The 20,712-nt window shown below is 40.3% G+C and overlaps 1 protein-coding gene across 6 annotated transcripts in view; it reads right to left on the bottom strand.

The window, feature by feature from the left end:
* The window catches only part of cdk5rap2 (CDK5 regulatory subunit associated protein 2), a 43,068-nt gene that overhangs the window by 5,610 nt on the left and 16,746 nt on the right, over positions 1 to 20,712 (bottom strand). For 2 of the 6 annotated variants that reach the window (XM_028602553.1, XM_028602556.1), the window contains exons 26-50: positions 19,792 to 19,932; positions 19,569 to 19,678; positions 19,283 to 19,402; positions 18,693 to 18,794; positions 18,386 to 18,567; positions 17,943 to 18,285; positions 16,283 to 17,843; positions 15,996 to 16,097; positions 15,413 to 15,555; positions 13,547 to 13,950; positions 13,169 to 13,401; positions 12,725 to 12,776; positions 11,208 to 11,380; positions 10,052 to 10,399; positions 9,476 to 9,601; positions 9,183 to 9,299; positions 8,718 to 8,907; positions 7,215 to 7,336; positions 6,751 to 6,954; positions 6,547 to 6,636; positions 5,152 to 5,411; positions 4,855 to 5,004; positions 4,623 to 4,761; positions 4,277 to 4,323; positions 4,093 to 4,147 (exon numbers count right to left, since the gene is read on the bottom strand). In XM_028602553.1, coding sequence (XP_028458354.1) covers positions 4,093 to 4,147; positions 4,277 to 4,323; positions 4,623 to 4,761; positions 4,855 to 5,004; positions 5,152 to 5,411; positions 6,547 to 6,636; positions 6,751 to 6,954; positions 7,215 to 7,336; positions 8,718 to 8,907; positions 9,183 to 9,299; positions 9,476 to 9,601; positions 10,052 to 10,399; positions 11,208 to 11,380; positions 12,725 to 12,776; positions 13,169 to 13,401; positions 13,547 to 13,950; positions 15,413 to 15,555; positions 15,996 to 16,097; positions 16,283 to 17,843; positions 17,943 to 18,285; positions 18,386 to 18,567; positions 18,693 to 18,794; positions 19,283 to 19,402; positions 19,569 to 19,678; positions 19,792 to 19,932 — 5,514 coding nt within the window. The remainder of the gene's footprint in view (positions 1 to 4,092; positions 4,148 to 4,276; positions 4,324 to 4,622; positions 4,762 to 4,854; positions 5,005 to 5,151; positions 5,412 to 6,546; positions 6,637 to 6,750; positions 6,955 to 7,214; positions 7,337 to 8,717; positions 8,908 to 9,182; positions 9,300 to 9,475; positions 9,602 to 10,051; positions 10,400 to 11,207; positions 11,381 to 12,724; positions 12,777 to 13,168; positions 13,402 to 13,546; positions 13,951 to 15,412; positions 15,556 to 15,995; positions 16,098 to 16,282; positions 17,844 to 17,942; positions 18,286 to 18,385; positions 18,568 to 18,692; positions 18,795 to 19,282; positions 19,403 to 19,568; positions 19,679 to 19,791; positions 19,933 to 20,712) is intronic. The other 4 variants (XM_028602554.1, XM_028602555.1, XM_028602557.1 and 1 more) reach the window with 4 other exon arrangements.

Below are 20,712 nucleotides of genomic sequence, written 5' to 3'. Positions count from 1 at the left end.
CATTATAGCATGTCGAAAAAAGTACTTTACTATAGCATGTCGAAATAAGTCATAGTACAGTATGTCGAAAAAAGTGGAAAAAGTCATAGTATGTCGAAATTTTTTTTTAAAAAGCCATAGTATACTATGTTGAAAAAAGTGGGGAAAAGTCATAGTATAGAATGTCTAAAAAAGCCATAGTATAGTATGTTGAAAAAAAGTCATATTATAGCATGTCGAAATTGTTTTTTATAAAAAAGCCATAGTATAGCATATGTTGAAAAAAGTGGAAAAAAGTCATAATATAGTATGTCTAAATAAATTATAAAAAAGCCACAGTGTAGTATGTCGAAAAAAGTGGAAAAAGTTAGTATGTCGAAAAAAAATTATAAAGAAGCCATAGTATACTATGTTGAAAAAAGTGGGGAAAAGTCATAGTATAGAATGTCTAAAAAAGCCATAGTATAGTATGTTGAAAAAAAGTCATATTATAGCATGTCGAAATTTTTTTTATAAAAAAAGCCATAGTATATTATGTTGAAAAAAGGGGAAAAAAGTCATAGTATAGTATGTCTAAATAAATTATAAAAAAACCATAGTATAGTATGTCGAATCAAGTTATAAAAAAAGCCATAGTATAGTATGTCGAAAAAAGTGGAAAAAGTCATACTATAGTATGTTGAAAAAAGTCATAGTATAGTATGTTGAAAAAAAATTATAAAAAAGTCATAGTATAGTATGTCGAAAAAAGTGGAAAAAGTCATACTATAGTACTCAGTACAGAGTACAAATAGTCAATGCCAGTGTTTAAGAACACACTTTTGGGGGGCTGGTACATGAAGTCACTGGTTAAAGTAACCACAGTAGCTGAAAGTAGTGCATCAGTGTTTAATTCAGTTTTTATTTTTTTTTCGTTTCATCCTAAAAAGTCTGCTTTTTCAAAAACCAACATGGCTCAGTTCAAAATTTTGTTTCAAAACAAAACTCCTCATCTCTCGTCATGATTCGACATGGGATGATTTACGACCACTATACTTCATAGTCATGTTTGCTCAAAACAGAGCGACTGAAGTCTCATATGTCACTGTCACTTATAGCGTGACGAAAAAAGCCATAGTATAGCATGTCAAAAAAAGTGGAAAAAAGTCATAGTATAGTATGTCGAATAAAGTTATAAAAAAAGCCATAGTATACTATGTTGACAAAAGTGGGGAAAAGTCATAGTATAGTGTGTCAAAAAAAATTATAAAAAAGCCATAGTATACCATGTTGAAAAAAGGGAGGAAAAGTCATAGTATAGAATGTCGAAAAAAGCCATAGTATAGTGTGGCAAAAAAAGTGGAAAAAGTCATAGTATAGTATGTCGAAAAAAGTTATAAAAAAAGTCATATTATACTATGTTGAAAAAAGTGGGAAAAAGCCATGGTATAGTATGTTGAAAAAAGTGGGGAAAAGTCATAGTATAGTATGTCGAAAAAAGTAATAAAAAAGCCACAGTATAGTATGTCGAAAAAAGCCACATTATAGCATGTCGAAAAAAGTGGAAAAAAGCCATAGTATAGTATATCGAAAAGAATTATAAAAAAGCCATAGTATACTATGTTGAAAAAAGTGGGGAAAAGTCATAGTATAGAATGTCTAAAAAAGCCATAGTATAGTATGTCGAAAAAAGCCACATTATAGTATGTCGAATAAAGTTATAAAAAAAGCCATAGTATAGTATGTTGAAAAAAGCCATAGTATAGTATGTCGAATAAAGTTATAAAAAAAGCCATAGTATAGTATGTCGAAAAAAGTGGAAAAAGTCATACTATAGTATGTTGAAAAAAATTATAAAAAAGCCATAGTATAGTATGTCGAAAAAAGCCACATTATAGCATGTCGAAAAAAGTGGAAAAAAGTCATACTGTACAGAATCCCGGCATGTGAATAGAGCTGCAAATACAGGGGGCTGGTTTTTGCTCTAAATGCTTGAAATGATAAATAACAGAACGCATTTTTTTCCTCTTTACATTTTGTGAATTCATGATTATTCTGCGGGCCGGATGTGGCCCGCGGGCCGCCAGTTGACGTTCACTGCTATAGTAGGTCGAAAAAAGTAATAAAAAAGCCACAGTATAGTATGTCGAAAAAAAGTACTTTACTATAGCATGTCGAAAAAAGTCATAGTATAGTGTGACGAAAAAAGCCATAGTATAGTATGTCGAAAAAAGCCATAGTATAGTATGTCGAAAAAAGTCATAGTGTAGTATGTCAAAAAAATTTATAAAAAAGCCATAGTATAGTATGTCAAAAAAGTAGAGAAATGGTAAATGTCAAAAAAAGTCATAGTATAGTATGTTGAAAAAAAGTTATAAAAAAGCCATAGTATAGTATGTCAAAAAAGTAGAGAAATGGTAAATGTCAAAAAAAGTCATAGTATAGTATGTTGAAAAAAATTATAAAAAAGCCATATTATAGTATGTCGAAAAAAATTATAAAAAAGCCATAGTATAGTATGTCGAAAAAAGCCACATTATAGCATGTCGAAAAAAGTCGAAAAAAGCCACATTATAGCATGTCGAAAAAAGTCAAAAAAAGCCATAGTATAGTATGTCGAAAAAAGTAATAAAAAAGCCACAGTATACAGTAGTATGTCGAAAAAAGTACTTTACTATAGCATGTCGAAAAAAGTCATAGTATAGTGTGACAAAAAAAGCCATAGTATAGTGTGACGAAAAAAGTGGAAAAAAGTCATACTGTACAGAATCCCGGCACGTGAATAGAGCTGCAAATACAGGGGGCTGGTTTTTGCTCTAAATGCTTGAAATGATAAATAACAGAACGCATTTTTTTCCTCTTTACATTTTGTGAATTCATGATTATTCTGCGGGCCGGATGTGGCCCGCGGGCTGCCAGTTGACGTTCACTGCTATAGTAGGTCGAAAAAAGTAATAAAAAAGCCACAGTATAGTATGTCGAAAAAAAGTACTTTACTATAGCATGTCGAAAAAAGTCATAGTATAGTGTGACGAAAAAAGCCATAGTATAGTGTGACGAAAAAAGTCATAGTATAGTATGTCGAAAAAAATTATAAAAAAGCCATAGTATATACTATGTTGAAAAAAGTGGGGAAAAGTCATAGTATAGAATGTCTAAAAAAGCCATAGTATAGTATGTTGAAAAAAAGTAATATTATAGCATGTCGAAATTTTTTTTATAAAAAAGCCATAGTATATTATGTCGAAAAAAGGGGAAAAAAGTCATAGTATAGTATGTCTAAATAAATTATAAAAAAGCCACATTATAGCATGTCGAAAAAAGTGGAAAAAAAACCATTAGTATGTCGAATCAAGTTATAAAAAAAGCCATAGTATAGTATGTCGAAAAAAATTATAAAAAAAGTCATATTATAGTATGTTGAAAAAAGCCATATTATAACATGTCGAAAAAAGTTATAAAAAAAGTCATAGTATAGTATGTCGAAAAAAGTGGAAAAAGTCATAGTATAGTATGTTGAAAAAAATTATAAAAAAGCCATAGTATAGTATGTCGAAAAAAGACATATTATAGTATGTCGAAAAAAGCCATGTTACAGTAGGTCGAAAAAAGTGGAAAAAGTCATACTATAGTATGTTGAAAAAAGTCATAGTATAGTATGTCGAAACAAATTATAAAAAAGTCATACTATAGTATGTTGAAAAAAGTTATAAAAAAAGTCATATTATACTATGTTGAAAAAAGTGGGTAAAAAGCCATGGTATAGAATGTTGAAAAAAGTTATAAAAAAGCCATAGTATAGTATGTCAAAAAAGTAGAGAAATGGTAAATGTCAAAAAAAAGTCATAGTATAGTATGTTGAAAAAAGTGGAAAAAAGTCATAGTATAGTATGTTGAAAAAAAATTATAAAAAGCCATATTATAGCATGTCGAAAAAAGTTATAAAAAAAGTCATAGTATAGTATGTCGAAAAAAGTCATAGTATAGTATGTCCAAAAAAGTGGAAAAAAGTGACACTGAGTATCTCATGATGCATTAATATTTTGGTATTTGATTCATGCAACAGATAAAACCAAATCAACAGGGTCTCATGCATCAGATCACTCTCAAAGCCTGCACCTCAACCACACTTACCTTCGTCTGGTCCTCCAGACAGGCCTTTCAGGCCAAACAGGGTGCAGTAATTTGTCTATCATTAGTTCACATACAGGATGAGAAGGAAGAGAAGAGTAATTCACTGAAAGTAAAAATGTACCACTGCGTACAAGACTATTAGTTTGCCATTTTGTAACTGGGGTATATTTTTTGGTAAACTCACCTCTAAATTCCCCCTGGCTTTCTTCAACACTCCGTGGGTTAGATATACTAGAGGGGGGGGGGGGATCATTCTATTATTATCAAATAAAGTCACATATCCCAGTTTATTTACTCACAGGTAAACAGAGGAGCTGAAACTCATAATTCTTCTCATTATGGATTAATCTGACAATTATCTTTGCAATTTATCATTAAGTTGATAGAGTGACAGAAATTGTAAAAAAGACAAAGATATTCAATTTACACTTATATAAAACAAGGAAAAGTAGCAAATCCTCACACTGTAGTGTACGGTGCAGTCAATGAAAAAAAAAAAAAAAAAAAAAAAGCTAAAAAGCTAATCTTACACTGATCGATGATGACTTTTTCCATTCCCTCTTTGAGCTGGTTGGTTGTTCGGAGGCGTTTAACGGCTCCACTCAGCATCCTCTCCTGCTGTGACAGCCTGCTCTTCAGTCTGGCTATCTCATTTTTCAGCAGCTCATCCTGATACGGAGGATAAAAAGATTAAGATTTGGTTTGGTAGATACTTAATTGGATAGTGTAGGGTAGATACAGTATGTGTTTCTGCAGGTCTACCTGCTGGTTGTTGCCGCCGTCCCCTGCTGTGTTACCGACTGGCAAAGAGACTCTCCACACCAGTTTGAGCAGTCGCCCAGCCTCCTCTAACACGTGTTGCATGGTGTTCATGCTGCCAGACAAACTTTTCAGGTGCTCCTGTTCTATCACCTATGAAGATGTACACATAATGACTTATGTCTGATTTGTGCAAGATGTGAAATAATTAAAACCTCAGTAAAACCCTTTCATTTAATTTGCTTTACGCATCACAAAACGGCAAATAAAAACATCTTAAACATGACAGGTTGGCAGTACCTTGTTGTTAGAGCCCTGCTGTCTGAGTGTGTGCAGACTCTCCTGCAGTTGTGTGTCCATGCTACGCGACAGCTTACGTCCCTCCGAGATCTGCTTGCGGAGGGCATTGTAGTCCTCAATCAGACCCAAAATATGGCGGCCGTCGCGATTGGCCCACATCCGGTGGCCCGGCACCAGGCGAGAGGGAGCACCGGAGACGCTTTCACCCGAGCTGCTGAATGACCGGCTGTCCACCTCTGAGCAAGCATTACGTTTCTCATCTGAAAAGATGTTTCAAAATATCATCATTCGTTCTCTGCAAAACACTGGTTAACAACCCTAATACCCCTTTCGCACCAATGGCTCAATAAGGGTGTGTGTTTGAATGGGGTAACTCTCCTCGATCTACTCGACCCAGGTCACCAGGTGGGTTTGATCAGGGTAGACTAGGGTCGATTTCAATGTGAACTGCGCCGAGTTTTCACCACAGACTGTATCATTTTCACAGGCAGTTTCAACAACAGCAGAGCGGTTCAATTCATTTCCCAACAGTCCGCTGGCAGTGTGTGCCCGAATGATCACTAGTCTGCCTTTTGCAGGGTGTGAGCTGAGTTTTACAGGCAATGCTGCCTGTAAAAACCCAGCGTTAGAACGTAAAGGTATGAAAATAAGTTTTGTTTAATTCTCTCTGCACCGCAGCTCTTACTCCCTCTCTCTGGCACGAGACACCTGTCTGCAGACTGCAGTTCAGTGCAGCCGCTGGGGAGTGTCAATCTCTCCGTTTTCTTTTTTAAAAATGAGTCATGAAGCCAACAGCAAAGCCCAACTTTACTTTTAATGACATCAAACAAAGAGAAATGTTCTCGCCTCGTCTTAAAATAGTCACAAATCAATACTTAGAGTAACCTACTTACTTGTCCAGCTGCTGCAATAAATGTACAGAGGAGGAGATATCAGTCCGCACAAAATCATCTGAGAAGTGTTTGATGGTTATTTATTTGTGCTTTAGAACGTAATCATTGCGAAACAATCATAAAGTAAGCTTCATTTATATATCCCTACTGTACAATGACAGATTCAAGTAGCTTCAAAACATTAGTCCTGCTGGTATACAGATGGACTGGAGTAGGCTATGTGATTTAGCGGTTCACTGACTATTACGTGAAAGCCCCGCCCATTCTAGCATTTAAGGTAACTGTTATGGATTGCATCCGGGTTGACCCAGGTGATCTCTGAATTGTCATGACAAGGGATGTACCCATGTAGACTGGCTTGGTTTGAATTTCCAAAAGGAGGGTTGAACCCTGACCAGACAACCCTAGCCCAACCCTGGTAGGTGGTGTGAAAGAGGTATAATAAAGGCTTGTATGCAATTACTGTTGAAATTTAAAGCCGACTCCGATGAGGTTTTCTTACCACGGAGGAGACTGGTGTGTTCGTTGTGACTCTGAAATGAGTGACGGAGAGGATCGCAGCCTTCACGACCTGGTGACCTGCCTCCTTCATCTAAGAAGAATATAAAACAAACACTGAAATGGCCTGGCAGGTTCCTGTGTGTTTACATGCCTCTGTTTACCGGTCACAGGTAACTAACCAAGCGAGTCTGTGCCTTGTGTTTACCTGGAGAGGACAGCAGGTAGTTGATGTTGATGGTTTCAGAGCGGTTGGGTCCTCTGAGCAGCTGCTCCTCCAGCCTCTGTCGCAGCGCGGTGTTGGTCTGGATGCTCCTCTCCAGCTGCAGCCTCAGGTGTCTGATCTCCAACAACAGCTCGCCGAGGTGGACCGAGCCAGAGTGAGTCTCCTGGGTAGCCTCACTGGATCCTGCTTAGAGAAGAAATCATGTGTTAATCTATCAATCTCTGTGTCAGTACCCTAAAACATCACATATAAAAATGTATAGTTTAGTCTAGGTTAAATCTGTCTTTGGCTACAAAGAGTGGTACAGATACAAAAATGATTACTGAAACGTTTTTAAAATGTAGATAATTTGCAGTTGTTCTTTAGTCACACTGTCTTGACTTCCTCCATTACTATTTAAACTACATAACACGTGAATATGCTCTTTAAAAATAAACTTGCAGTACCGTTGGGTTTGTGAGCTTCAGTCTTGATCTTTTCGTAAACTTGGAGCTCCACCCGCAGTGACTGCAGAAGATGCTGCGAGTCAGAAAGCTGCTGCCTCTGGAGCTTCACATCACACTGCAACCTGGAAGCATTCACAAAAACACAACAAAATCAATGGAAAAATAAATAAAGGTTCATATCAATTTACAAAGAGGGAAAAGAGATGGTCTGAAATGTCCTATGCACTGCACGGCTCCTTGTTTTTATTCTAAAAAAAAAAAAAAAAAAAGGGTGACAATGAGATAAAAGAAAAATATTCTTTGGGTCATCCTGGTGGTTAAGGCATATGTGCGCCACTCTCTCTCACCATGTTTCCTGTCTGTTTCTAAACTGTCGCTATCCAACAAAAGGTCAAATGTAAAAAAAATGCAGCTTAAACTTTCTAAAGTGCAACCATTATTGTTTTGCCACATTTTTCTTTTCTATAATGTTTTCAATTTTCACTTTCTAGATTCCTGAACACTTTTCTGAACTGTCCTCGGTCCATTTATATATTTTATTGTGATTAACAAACAATTTTTGTTAACAACATACAACTCGCAACATGAACACAACACATCCATCCTGTTTAGGATTGACCCATCTCCCAGAACAAATAATCTTGGATTGAATCGAACCTGGGTCTCTGCAGTCTGATATAGGTTATCATGTATCCCGGTCCAAAATTCCTGGACCTTATCACAGGACCATAGGACATGAAGTAAATGGCCATCCTCAGTCTTACATTTCGGTCCACTTATATTAACGCAGCTGACTAAATATTAGAATCAACACAACACAATTCGGCAGCACCACAAATCACACCTCCAAGACAGTTTCTTTGTTTTTGAGCATTAAAATCTTAATGATGATAGGATTCATTACTGGACTGCAATGTTCAACTTTATTATTTATAAATTTCTTACACACACACACACACACACACACACACACACACACACACACACACACACACACACACACACACACACACACACACACACACACACACACACACACACACACACACACACACACACACACACACACACACACACACACACACACACACACACACACACACACACACACATCTGACACACACAAACACAGACTCAGGTTTCACACACACACACAGCACTCAATCATCTGTGTCCGTAAAACTAGGACCCATCTGGGCCCAGGGCAAGAGGTCACATACCATCATTATAGTATGTATGCATGTGTGTGTTCAGGGATGAGCTTACAAATGAGACTATCATGTTTCCGAGTTGTACAAATAGTATGGAATAATGGTAATTGTAATGACTATTCAGAATGGTAATTAGTAGCTTTGTGTAAGTTGCATAAAGGAGAGTAGTAATGATAGTGTGTGTGCTGCGAGGAGACATTTGTAGTGTATGGTAGTGAATGCTACCTGTGTGTGTGTGTGTGTGTGTGTGTTTCCAGGTTGCAGTGTGACGTGTGTGTGTGTGTGTGTGTACCTGTGCAGCTCCTCCTTGCTGTAGTGCAGTGACTCCTGCAGCTGAGAGTTTTCTTGGCTGCTGTGCTCCAGCCTCTCCTGCAGTCGGCTGTTTTCTTGCCTCAGAGCTTCACACTCCCTCCTGCTCTGCTCCAGTTTGGCCGTCCGCCTGGCCAGAGTCTCCCGTAGTTTCTCGTTCTCCTTCTGCTTGTCTGAAGGAAATACAAATATTTTTGAGTTAGTGAAAAGTTAAGTTAGAAAAGTTAAATTGTTTTACTTTAGTTACTTTACTTTTAAGCACTGTCAGTGATAGATGTGTGTCAGTTTTGATAAAGGCATGGGCGAAACAGCACCAGCCAGGACAGACTAGCAGATGGGTATCTGGAAAACTATTGACTCTCTACATCTATTGGTGTACTGACTGAAAATACAGTATGTGTTCCTGAATAGAGGTTAAAGTAAGCTTGTACGAAAACGTGTGTTTTACCTCTAGACCCCAGGCTGAGCTGTTCCTTCAGGACTTGGTTTTGTCCCCAAAGGAATCGCACCTCGTTGGCCAGCTGACCCTGCTCCTCGTTGCCATGGATGAAGATGTTGGTGGCTGCTGAAAACGTGACACATACACACGCATCACCCAACCAATAAGTACTTTCGATAAAGAAGAGTATTTTTCATTTTTGTGCAGAATTTCCCTCCCAAATTATTGACACACTGTACACACACTCTAATATCCACACTGACAGAGTGGATGAAACATAGCAGATGATTTCAGGTGTGTACCTGGATCTTTCTCCACCTCCGCTAGTCTCTTCTCCAGCTGTTCCCTGAGACGGTCATTGGTGCGGATGCTCTCCTCCAGGCGCTGTCGCAAAGTGCGGATCTCCTGCAGATGTTCTGCCAGCAAGTCTGACAGACACAAATGCATATTGCTAAATTAAAGGGGTACTTTGAGGGGATTTAGTAGTAGTTACATAAACTGCACTCACAAGAGACACACACAAGACATAACAGATTCGTAAGTCAACTATCCTGACTTGTAATCCCCAGCATGGGTCAAAACTACAAAAACACTAGACCCAATATTTCCCATAATGCCACTTGATACAGACCTTGATAAGCTCCTCCAGAGTCAAAGAAAACATAATTCCACTGTTTTCATGTGCCAAGCACTCATTACAAGTAAACTGAACTTGTACAATCAGTGGAATGTCCCTTCAAATACTTCTGCATATGTTCATTAAAACAACAAATTCCCAAAAGGTTGCTACACCATGGATATACAAAGCACAAAACCACAATTTTATTTTTCAAATAACAAAAGCAGAATAAATGGAATCGTGACAGCCCCATGTTTACCTGAATTCATTGTGCGAGGCTGTTCAACAGCATTCTTTTGTGAGCCAATGTCTCCGTCTCGTTTATGAGACTGAGTCTGAGGCTCTGAACCATCGTGGTCATGGCTTTGATCCTGTTCCTGATGGTGGGAGCTGGTCTGGGCCATAATTGAGCGATGAAGGTCCAGTTCACTGCGCAGGGTGGCGTTGATCTCCTCGCTGCCCCTCAGCTGATCCTGTAGTCTCCAGTTCTCCCTCTGCAGGCCTGACAGTCTGCTGGCAGCATCCCTGTGACCAGACACACCGTCTTCCTGAGCTCCTCCTACAGGAGAGACAGATACTCCTGTCCAATCAGAGGGTTGTTGCTGGCCTAAACATGTACAGGGAGACAACAATGGGTAAATAGATTAATAATGAAAATGTAAAAAAATGCGGGGTTACCCCGCATTATAAATTCCTAAATTGATACTAGGTCATGTTCCTCCTTCTATAGTTGGGAGTTGGTAAACCAAAATGTCATCCGCTTCCTATCCTGCATGCTAACACAAGTAGCAACAGAACTACTAATGATGAACCACTGAAACGTAAAGAGCCAAACGGGTTAAGTGTTGGCAACTATAGTGTTGTAGCAGTAAGGGAAATGTGAGTTTGGGTCTGCAGGCCCATCTGCAGGACCTCTCACATATCCACGTGCTTCACTTGACTCTGCAATAACCTTTGCAGTCTCTTTTCCTGAGGGAAACACAATTTGAAGAGTGAACCGGATAGGTGGCACTGAATAATGCAACTTTAAATGGAGATGGATTGAAACTGGACACTTGATCAGCCCTTGGGCGACCTGCTTTGTCCTGTGGGACGCCTCACTGCAACAGAATGGATCTGAGTGGAAAATAAGTGCCATTACAGGCTGCGATTAGTCTGACCAGGCCCGTGGACAAGCACAGGTAATGTCAATGATATACTACTGAGGTAAGGAAAGGGGAAAATATGCATTTTTAAAAAGGGAGTAGTGTCGCCTAAAATAACCAAACAGTCTAGTACACTATACCTGGCTAGGCCCAGCATCTGTGAAACTTGAGACTTTAATTTGACTTTCACACCCAATCACTAATTTATTTGTGATTGGGTTTAAGTATTACATCTAGAAATCTGCAGCTTATGTGTGTGTATGCGCTTACTGTGGGCTTGATTAACACTTTGTGTGGTCGGGCTGCTGTGGCAGGAGGAGGAGTTGTGGTCCGAGTGGTACAGATCAGAGTGAGAGCTGTTGTGGCTGCTGGGACTTTGGCCTCTGAACTGGCTCTGCAGCCTCTGGATGAGATGGTTCTTCTCCTGCAGCTCTTTCGCCAATCTGGGAGGAGGAAGAGGAAAAGAAAGAGGAAGGAATTAGTCATGTTGGTCACTTAGGCTCCTAGCCGATTTTATCCATCAAATAATCTTGCTGGGCGTTGGAGAGCAAAACAATGTAAAACAGGGAAGATAAGTACCCAGCACAAAGAGGAACACCCCAAAAAGAGACAACTTGAGACTTAAGATGTCAAGAAAAATGTGTTCCCACAGGACTTGCAACTTTCAGCAGCAACACACAGCTGGAAAATATGAAAGAGGAGTTCACAGCAAACGTCATGCTGTTTGTCTGGATCAAACCCGCTCACAGGTCCAGCTGCTCCCTGGTGTATTCAGCCAGCGTGAGGTTTTGCTGAACAAGGAGGCTGACGTGCTGCTGCAGCAGCTCTCTCTCGCCCTCTAGTTCCAGACGCAGATTATCTATCTCCTGCTGGATTCTAGCCGGGCTGTCAGAAGGATCTCTCATGAACTCCTTACAAGAGAACAGTGATCCCTGCTGAAGCTCCCCAAGACTGCCCACATCAGTAATAATATAGATTAAAGCATGTCACTATGAGCAACTTTATATTCTAATCTAAAAATGTAATTGTCATCATGTAACACCGAAGTCAACGTTACGGTCAATAAATCCAAATAAAAAAGCAATTTTTAAAAACCAAAATCATTCCCAATAAAACATAAGGGAAAACTGCACTTGGAGTTCTCAGATAAGTATTTTTCCAGCCAATAGTGGGAAATAAAACATAGTGTTTCAAATTCTGTTGATAGGGTTGAACTGTACATACACATATTGGTGTTTTATGCAAAGCTTAATTTGCTTTCTGGATGATTGAACTATAAACGAAATGAATGGATGAACACTGATGTGGCGTGTGTGTGTGTGTGTGTGTGTGTGTGTGTTTTCCCTCTAATTTTTCAGAGACCCCGGTGACCCAGTTTGGGGGCAGTGTAACCTTAATGTTTTGGCTGTCGCCACAAAAATTAGGTCAACAGCAGGACGCTATTCAAAACCAACAATACACGGACCGCCCGGGGCCATAAGGCAATTGGCTGGCTGGCTGGCTGGGTGGGTGGGTGGGGGTTCGGGTTAGAGTTAGGGGGGGTGATCTTTAAAGGGTCATGAGACAAACACTCAAACAGCACAGCTAGTGAGTAGCCATTGATTGCCATTAAAGTATTACAACAAGTAAGTAAGTAAGTATCTCTGTAACCCTAACATTAAGATGGATTGGAGGATTCTAAATAATACCGATACTAGTTTTTCACCATGAATAAACACTCAACCAATTGAATACAAGTAACTAAATTAAGACCTTGACAATAGACAGTGTGAGAGTTTGAGACGTACCTACGAGACAGTTCCAGGGCCACCACATCCTCATTATCCAGACAAGAATCTCCTAACAGACAGAGGAAAAGATGCGGTTAAGGGCCTGTCTGTAGAAATCATTTACAAACAACTGCTCTTTTGTGTTCATCTCCTTCTGCCGGTGGCTTGTGCTTATTTGTAAAGCATTGACACATTTCTGCACAATATGTGAATACTGTTTTTATAGGAATCAAACATATTTTTTAAAGACTTAGTACCCGCCTTTAACTTTATTAAATATTATTATATTAAGTATCAAGTTAGAGAGCCATACTTCAATCTTTATTAGTATGTGTGTTGGCTAGAGATTTAGGTGTTTAGGCACAGTGCTGCATTATAAATCAAATATCTAAACTGTGTTTGTGCAGCATGGTTCGGATAAGCACTATTTCTTAAAACACAACAGATGCAATTACAAACTACCTTTGTCCAGCCGTCCCTCCAGCCTGTCCAGAATGCTCAGGCTCTTGTCCAGCTGCTCTTTGACCGCCTCCCCCATGTAGTAGTCAACTTTACCGGCCTGCAGGAGCTCCTTAAAGGCCTTGCTCAGCTCATCCAGCTGCCGACGCTGCAGGGCTCCAAGCCTACGGCTCTCCTTGATCTGCTGCCTCAATTGTGACAGCTCCCTGGCTTGCGACTGCACCAGGGAGTCCAGTCTGTGGAGAAGACAGAATGAGGGCAAATGGGGGTGAGAAAAAAAACAAACATTTGTCAAGATATAATTGTCAAAATGACTGTGCAGCTTTCACCCATTGTAAAAAATAGTATAATGTTGGTAATGCACTGAGAAAGATTGTGGACCTTGCAGGTGATGTAGAGCGGCTGCGGGTCTGCTGCAGCTGTTCACTCATGCTTCTGTTTATTGTCCTCTCTCTTTCCAGTTCCATAGGCAAATTGCCGGTTTTATCCTTCATCGCCAGGTTTTCACCCTCCTTTTTCTCCCTTAGCTGCCCACTTCTGTAGCTCGTATCTTGCCTCAGGTCCTCTCGCAGTGTCCCATCTTGATTCCTGACTGTTGAGGGATCAGAGGTGTTGGCAACTAGGTCACTGGAAAGAGAGTTCCTACGCAGAAGACTTTGCATTTGGAGGATGAGTTTGGTCTGGTTTTCCAGCTGGACCTTCAGCTCTCTGACTTGTCCCTGAAGCTGCAGAGGGTCTTTAGAAACACCGTACTCATCATAAACCTGCAGGCTTTTCAGACTGACCTGAAAACAGAAAGAAAAAGGGTAAATCACAATATCAGTTTCTACTAAAATTTGGGTTGCACAATTTTTACATCTTTTCTTTTTTACATTTTCTGAACTTACCAGACTGTTCTTGCAGTTATATTATTTGCCTTTACCCACTTAGTCATTATATCCACATTTCTGATGATTATTTATCAAAAATCTCATTGTGTAAATATTTTATATATAATAGTCAACACTACAATATCGTTGCGGTATCAATATCGACGTATTTGGTCACAAATATCGTGATTTGATTTTCTCCATATCGCCCAGCCCTACGTCAGTTGCACCAACCAAACTTAAGTCTAGGCTTAATTACACCTGGGTCTTAGCGATGCATGTTCATGTGAATGACCACGGAACTATGGCTATTGCTTAGCAACGTGCGTTGCTAGGATACGTTGTAAACGATTTCCCTCTGTTTTGTAAAGTTGTAGCCGTTTCAATGGAGTATCAAAGAAAAAGAAAAGGCGGATTCACTGACTTTGAGATAAGAAAATTGTTAGAGCTGTACAGTCAGCACAGACCTGCGTTTACTGCCAAGCAGTCCAACATTATAACAAACAAAAAGAAACAACATGGAGACAGATAACTGAGGCGATCAACGATTGCTCTGACTCAGGCAGCTTTTGTACAGAGAGTGATGTATGAAAAAAAGTGGAAAGACCTCCTGAGCAGAGTGAAGAAAGACCAGTCCTCAAAAAGCAAAACCATCCAACCGGCAGGGTCCTCCCCCTAAAAACTTTTTTATAGCAATTTATAGTGACATAATTGTGGATATATTTGGAGAGGACTCCCTGGCTTTTACTGGTTTAGTCGGTGCGGAAAGTGGCGGTACCGACCTGGAAGAGAATACTGTCTCTCCAGGTCGTCCATACAGGTAGCGTGAGTGTGAATTGGGAAGGTGTGTAGAAATGTGCTTAGATTTCAACTTTACGCCTGGTGCAACTGACGTAACGATTAGGTCGGATTTAGAACGCTGAGTTAAGACTTACTTAGCTTAAAACCAGGCGCAAGTCCTGTTGGTGGAACCGACTCCTGTAGTTATTATTTGTACATTTTTTGTATTACTTTTTTTAAAAGAAAAGAATGAGGACTAACCAGTGTGTTTGGCAAACGTAATGCTATCTCCTGTGATGTTTGCTGGGGTTTCTGGAATGTAAACTTCCTCAGATACAATAAAGAGCAGGATAGAGTTTCTAGCTTCCAACGTTAGCCTACAGTAACTGTGTTTTTGTTCTTGGAAAGGCAAAAAATAAAAAATAAAAAATAAATAAGACACAAGCCTCCAAAGTCTTTCAATACAGAGTATCTCACCCCATGCACTGCATAACATGTGGAGAAATCCAGAGCTTGACAGAGTGCCTAGTTACAGTTGCTAAGCTACGATTGGACAATCGCTCAGGGCGAGGAGATTAGCAAAAAGTAAGTCTAATACCTTGGCAGAGCTGAGAGCTGGGGAACTAGGGTATGGGGTGCTGGAGGTTGAGTCCAGGTTTTCAGTGGAGGAAAAGGTGGCCTGCTCGTGTTGGGAAGGCAGGCTAGAGGCGCTGCAGCTAGGGTTCACACCAACCTCTAGATCTGGCGACACAATGGACACAAAAAACAATCAACAAGGGAACAGAAGAACCTTACAAAGTTGTGGAAAACAAATGGTGATTGTGCTACAATAGGAAATTAATCATTTGAAATATAGCTTGGCTTTGAATAATAAGGCAAGAAATAAAAGTGAAAGGTTAATGAGTGCTCGAAAGACATTCCCAAACTTCAGAGTGGAAACATGCAAAATATCGACAGCCCATTTACATTTGGGAATAGTGCAGAGAAATACCAGGTTAAAACCAGTAGAGTGTGTGGTTGTAAGACCCAAACGGAAAAAAAAATCTCAAGGTAAGAGACAATGTGTTACAGTCACCTCTGTTCACTCTTCATGCAGACATATATAGAGAGAATCTATCGACATTTGAGATTAGTGTCCACTCAGCAGACAGACATGCAATGTCTGTCTAAAAGCCGTCTACCTGTGCTACTGCTCTCTTCCCTATCGTTCTCACTCTTGCCACTGGTTTCGTAACCCAGGTCCTGCAAATCCACCTGCACGCCTTTGTCATCCTGCTCCAGAGCTGGCATTGGAGGCAATATATGTTGGATTAGGAAGAAATCATTTAACATGTACAGAATCTTGTCTCTCTCCTTCATGGTGTTCATGATGGGTTTGACTTAAACATTTTGACAAATTTGCATGCAAACATGCACAATTCAAATACTTTAAGCAAAGAATGAAAAAACTCAGCATGTGTTTTCTAACCTCTCTGTGCAGTTTCAGGGGACGTAAGCGCAGTGGCCAGTTTCTCTTCCAGGCTTTTACATGCTTTCTTCTTCTCCCTCAGTGCCTTATGGAGAGTCTCCAGTTGGACCTGAACACTCGGTGGTAATCCCTTGGCATCCTGCACAGTCCTGTGGACCTCACTCTCCTCTCTGCGGCCCCTCTCTTCTTGTAGGGAAGCCTGCAGGTCAGAGATTCTCTGATAGAGATCATTGAAGACCTTGTAGAGGCGGCAGAGGTTGTTATGGAGTTCTTGGTGAAGCCGTCCCTTTGTTCCAGGTGAAGCATCGGACAGATTGCTGCTAGATTTTGTGGTTAACTGGGTGGGTTCTCTTAGTTCCTTCCTCTCTTGCAGGGCTCTCTGAAGTTTGTCTAAGTTCATCTGCAGGTCAGGACTGGTCTGTGATGATCTACCAGAAACCAAGGAGCTGGTATTTGTACAGTGTGCTGCCAGAGAAGCAACGGCAGACTCTGCTGCACTAAGGCAGTTCATTAAAACTTTAGTCATCTCTGGATTTAAACTGACATTATCAGAACTTCCCATTCCCCATTGATGTTCCTTTGACTCCTTCTCCTTTAGTGATTCTGCTGCTATTTGCTTTGAACATTTCCCATTCTGGTCACTGTAGCTATGTTGAACAGCAGCATCTGCAGCTCTCAGTTTTTCCTGCAGCTCTGCATTAAGCCTATTCTGCTGCCACAGTTCCTCCTGCAAAGAGTCTGTGTGTCGCTGCGACTCTTGCATAGAGTCCTCTGTGCCTCCAAAAACACTTCTGGGGCTCTGGCTATTTGAAGATGTGTTTACCTGCTGCAAGGCCATCTCTATCTTTAAACATAAATCACTGATTTCTGGAATCTTTTCTTGGCCGGCAGTGGAGGAGATGGCTTTCTCTGCCATGTTCAGAAGCTCTATAAGCTGGTTGTTGAGCTCCTCCTTCTCCTGTAGGGCTTTTTGCAGCTCCAAGCATCTGCTGTAAAGGGCAGAATCTGAACCGACAGAGCCAGAACCTGTACACGGACTGGTGTGCGACCCAAATCCTCCTTGACTGTCTAGACTGCAGGCGGTCAGGTAAGCGATGGTGGATTCTGCAGCCTGTAAGGCCTCCACGTACTGGCGATTGAGCCGGTTCTTTTCCTGGAGCTGAGTGTGGAGTTCATCATAATCAGCTAGCTGCTCACTTAGCTTCTCGAGGAGGGTCTCTTTCTCTTGACACTCCTGGTGGAGAAGCTCCAGCTGAGTGAAAAGAGCAGAGTCGGCCTCGGTGTGATCCAATGTTGTTCCGGCTTCAGAGCCCTTATCCGACCCTACTGGACTGCCGGTACGATGTGCATATCGGAGCGTGGAAGAAGGGGAAGTGCTGTGCTGGGGTGACATGAGGGTGTCGGAGTCTGCATGCAGTTGCTGGTCAGACACATATACACCATCTAAATGAAGGTGCTGAAGTGCATCAGCTTTGAGATGGTCAGAGCTCACAAACTGCCTGCTGCCGCTAGCCTCTACGGTCAGCCTCACAGGGACCGGGAGGCGAGATCTGACATCAGCCTGCAATTGAAACAAATGGAACGGATATTAAAAACAGTGAGAATTAGACTTCATGCAGAAAGCAATGTAGTGTTTCTTTACACTCAATACAAAACTTACCCCATGCCTTGCGACATGCTGCTTTGCACTCTTGCTGTGTAACTGGCCTTTAGTATGTAGACTCTCCATCCCCTCTGTGGTACTGACAATTAGCTCAGTGGTGACAGGGGTATCCCCATTTGACACCTCAGAGTTCTTCTCTCCCTTTTCCTTCGATGGATTGAGGACCTTAGAGTGACCTTTTGTCTGGGCCTGCGTGTCCACACTCCTCAATTCAGCCTGTCCATCACTGCTGTTCCCTGAGGCGTCTGTGCTCTCTCTCTCTTTACACTCGGTAGATTTTTGTTCTTTCAAGAGACCCCGCAGCTTTACATTTTCTGATCTTAGTCTGAGCAGCTCCTCTCTGCAATAAAGGGACATTTGATTAGTTTACTGTTCAAGCAACTTAATCTTACAGTGGAAATAAGTAGTAGAATCTGGACACTGCTGAAGAAAAGACCCACCTAAGGTGCGAGACTGATGAAGTCCCACAATGACTCAGCAGGGTTTTAAGTGCCATTATATCGGTGTTGCTAGAATCTTTCTCTACCGTGTCCAAGGTGTCGTTGCCAGACCGAGCATGCTCTCTACTCTGGCCAAGGCCACTGTCCATACTCATATCACCCAACAGCTTTCCAGTAACCATCTAAAAAGAAATAGTTTAGAAATATTGGTTAAAGTTACACGAAAAAGGGAAGAGCAATTCCCCAGAGCAATTACATTGAATTTCAAAAGCTTATTCAATTTAATAAATTATCATCTATTTTATACCTGTCCTAGTTTGATGTCTGTCTGACTCTCTTTATCCTGACCAGAGTGATGCGTCCTGTTACTGTGAGCCACAGGCTGCATCTCCTGCGTCTTCTCAAGCTGCTAGAGTAATGGAATGGGAGGCGAGTGTGACACACATGGCTCGGTAAAAGAAAACTTAATGAGGAAACATAATCCATAAAAACACTGCACAGCAACAGCAGAATGGTATGACGTGTCTAATGTGGCATGGAGAAGAGAGAGCATTTCATGGGACACAGATAAAAAAGAAAACAGGGACTGATTAGGAAAGGTGAAGGAGAAAAAGAGGATAGTCTACTACAGGCAGGAAACAGTAGAGACATTAGTAACAGGCTAGACAGAGCAAAGGTTAAGATGTAGGTTCAAAGGTTAGAAAGGAGCTAACACAGGTGGATGTTAGACAATAACTCAGATATGATTCATCAAGTATTTGCTAAATGTGGACATACTGTGCAAACATTTGCTGATGAATAAGAGAAAGGTGCCCTTTATTGTTAAGTTTTAGGAAACTTTGACACTTCAGCTTCAAGGGCTTCCTCCATTTGCAGCTGTCTTTTGCGGCCTCTAACCTGTTTTAAGGGGCTACTGCTGGCCACGTCTTGGTCTTGGTTGTCGAATAACGACAGCCGGTTCTGCAGCTCGTTGTTTAAAGTCTGCAGGCTGTTGACACAATCCTGCAGCTCCAGCACCTAAGGCCCAGACAGACTCATTTTTATCCATTTAATGATAATGATTTTCCTTATTTACATATTTTGGTGACACGTCTTGCCAACCAGCTAAAATCTACTGTTGTATTCATTACAGAGACAATGCTTTAGTTCTAACATTTTATTTAGCCTAAAAAGTTAGTTTCACCTTCTGCCTAAGCTCCTGTGCAGAGAGTAGAGACAAGCTGTCATCCTGGCCATCTCCCACACAGATACTCATGTAGGAAGTCTGATCTCCAATGAAACTCAAAGTGTCACCTGAAAAACATTAGTCACATGTAAAAAAAATAAAAATAAAAATAATGAAAAAAATACTCCCATCTACCTAAACTCTGAAATAAGAGAATACAAGTGTATTTTCTACTACTTACCACCATCATTGGTACCACCAACCCCTCCTCCACGGTTCTGTATGGCTCCTAAACGAGCCTGCAGAGAGGCATTCCAGCGCTGTGCATCTTCAAGCTGATGTCTCATGCTCTCCAGTTCTTTAGGATCTATCAGGTCCATACCTGAACAGACACAAAGAGGGTTACACAGCCATACCTCTGTAATGTACATACAAAGTACATTTCTGCGTAGGTAAGTCTTTAACAGACAGAAAGTTTTAAACTTGACATGGATTAACATTGATTCACAAACTGCATCATTAGTATATTAAGATACTGCATACCGCAATTGTTTTTCACAACTATAAAAACACTGATGTCATGTATGCATATGCAAGAGGCACAGATTTTTTATATAGGAAGTGTAGCTCTGGAGAAAAATAAAAGACAAACTTGAAATTTAAAATTCATAGTTCACAGTATGTATCTGTGCAAAATCTAACTTGATAATTTGAATAATGACCTAATTTAATGCAATTTCAAACAAACAAAATTCACATGAAGTAAAAACTGGTAATATATAAAAAAAATTTAATGTAAATCTATGCCTTACAAATGTAAACTAAACTAATTCATATTCTTTCTTGAGAAAAACTGATTAACAAAAAGCTGCAGTTTGAAGTTTGGGATCTGCAGCTACAGAAAAATACACATTCAAAAATATATAGATATATAAATATTATCACTATGTTTGTATGTCTACATGTAGCATGCACACATTGTATGTACTGTATATTATGACTATATAACCAAAAGACGAAATGTGAAAATGTACTCAGTGGTAATTACTTTAGCTACATCTATCTTGCATTCAGTGTGAATGTGAGCCATGGGCTTGTTACTTACATCTGACCTATTTATACACATGGCTCCCTTCAGACGGGGGTTGGGGGTGGGGGGGCT

The sequence above is a fragment of the Perca flavescens genome, chromosome 16 (genome assembly GCF_004354835.1).
Source record: "Perca flavescens isolate YP-PL-M2 chromosome 16, PFLA_1.0, whole genome shotgun sequence".
NCBI lineage: Eukaryota > Metazoa > Chordata > Actinopteri > Perciformes > Percidae > Perca > Perca flavescens.
Note: the sequence above shows the minus strand (reverse complement) of the source record. Positions and strands in the feature narration are given on the sequence as shown.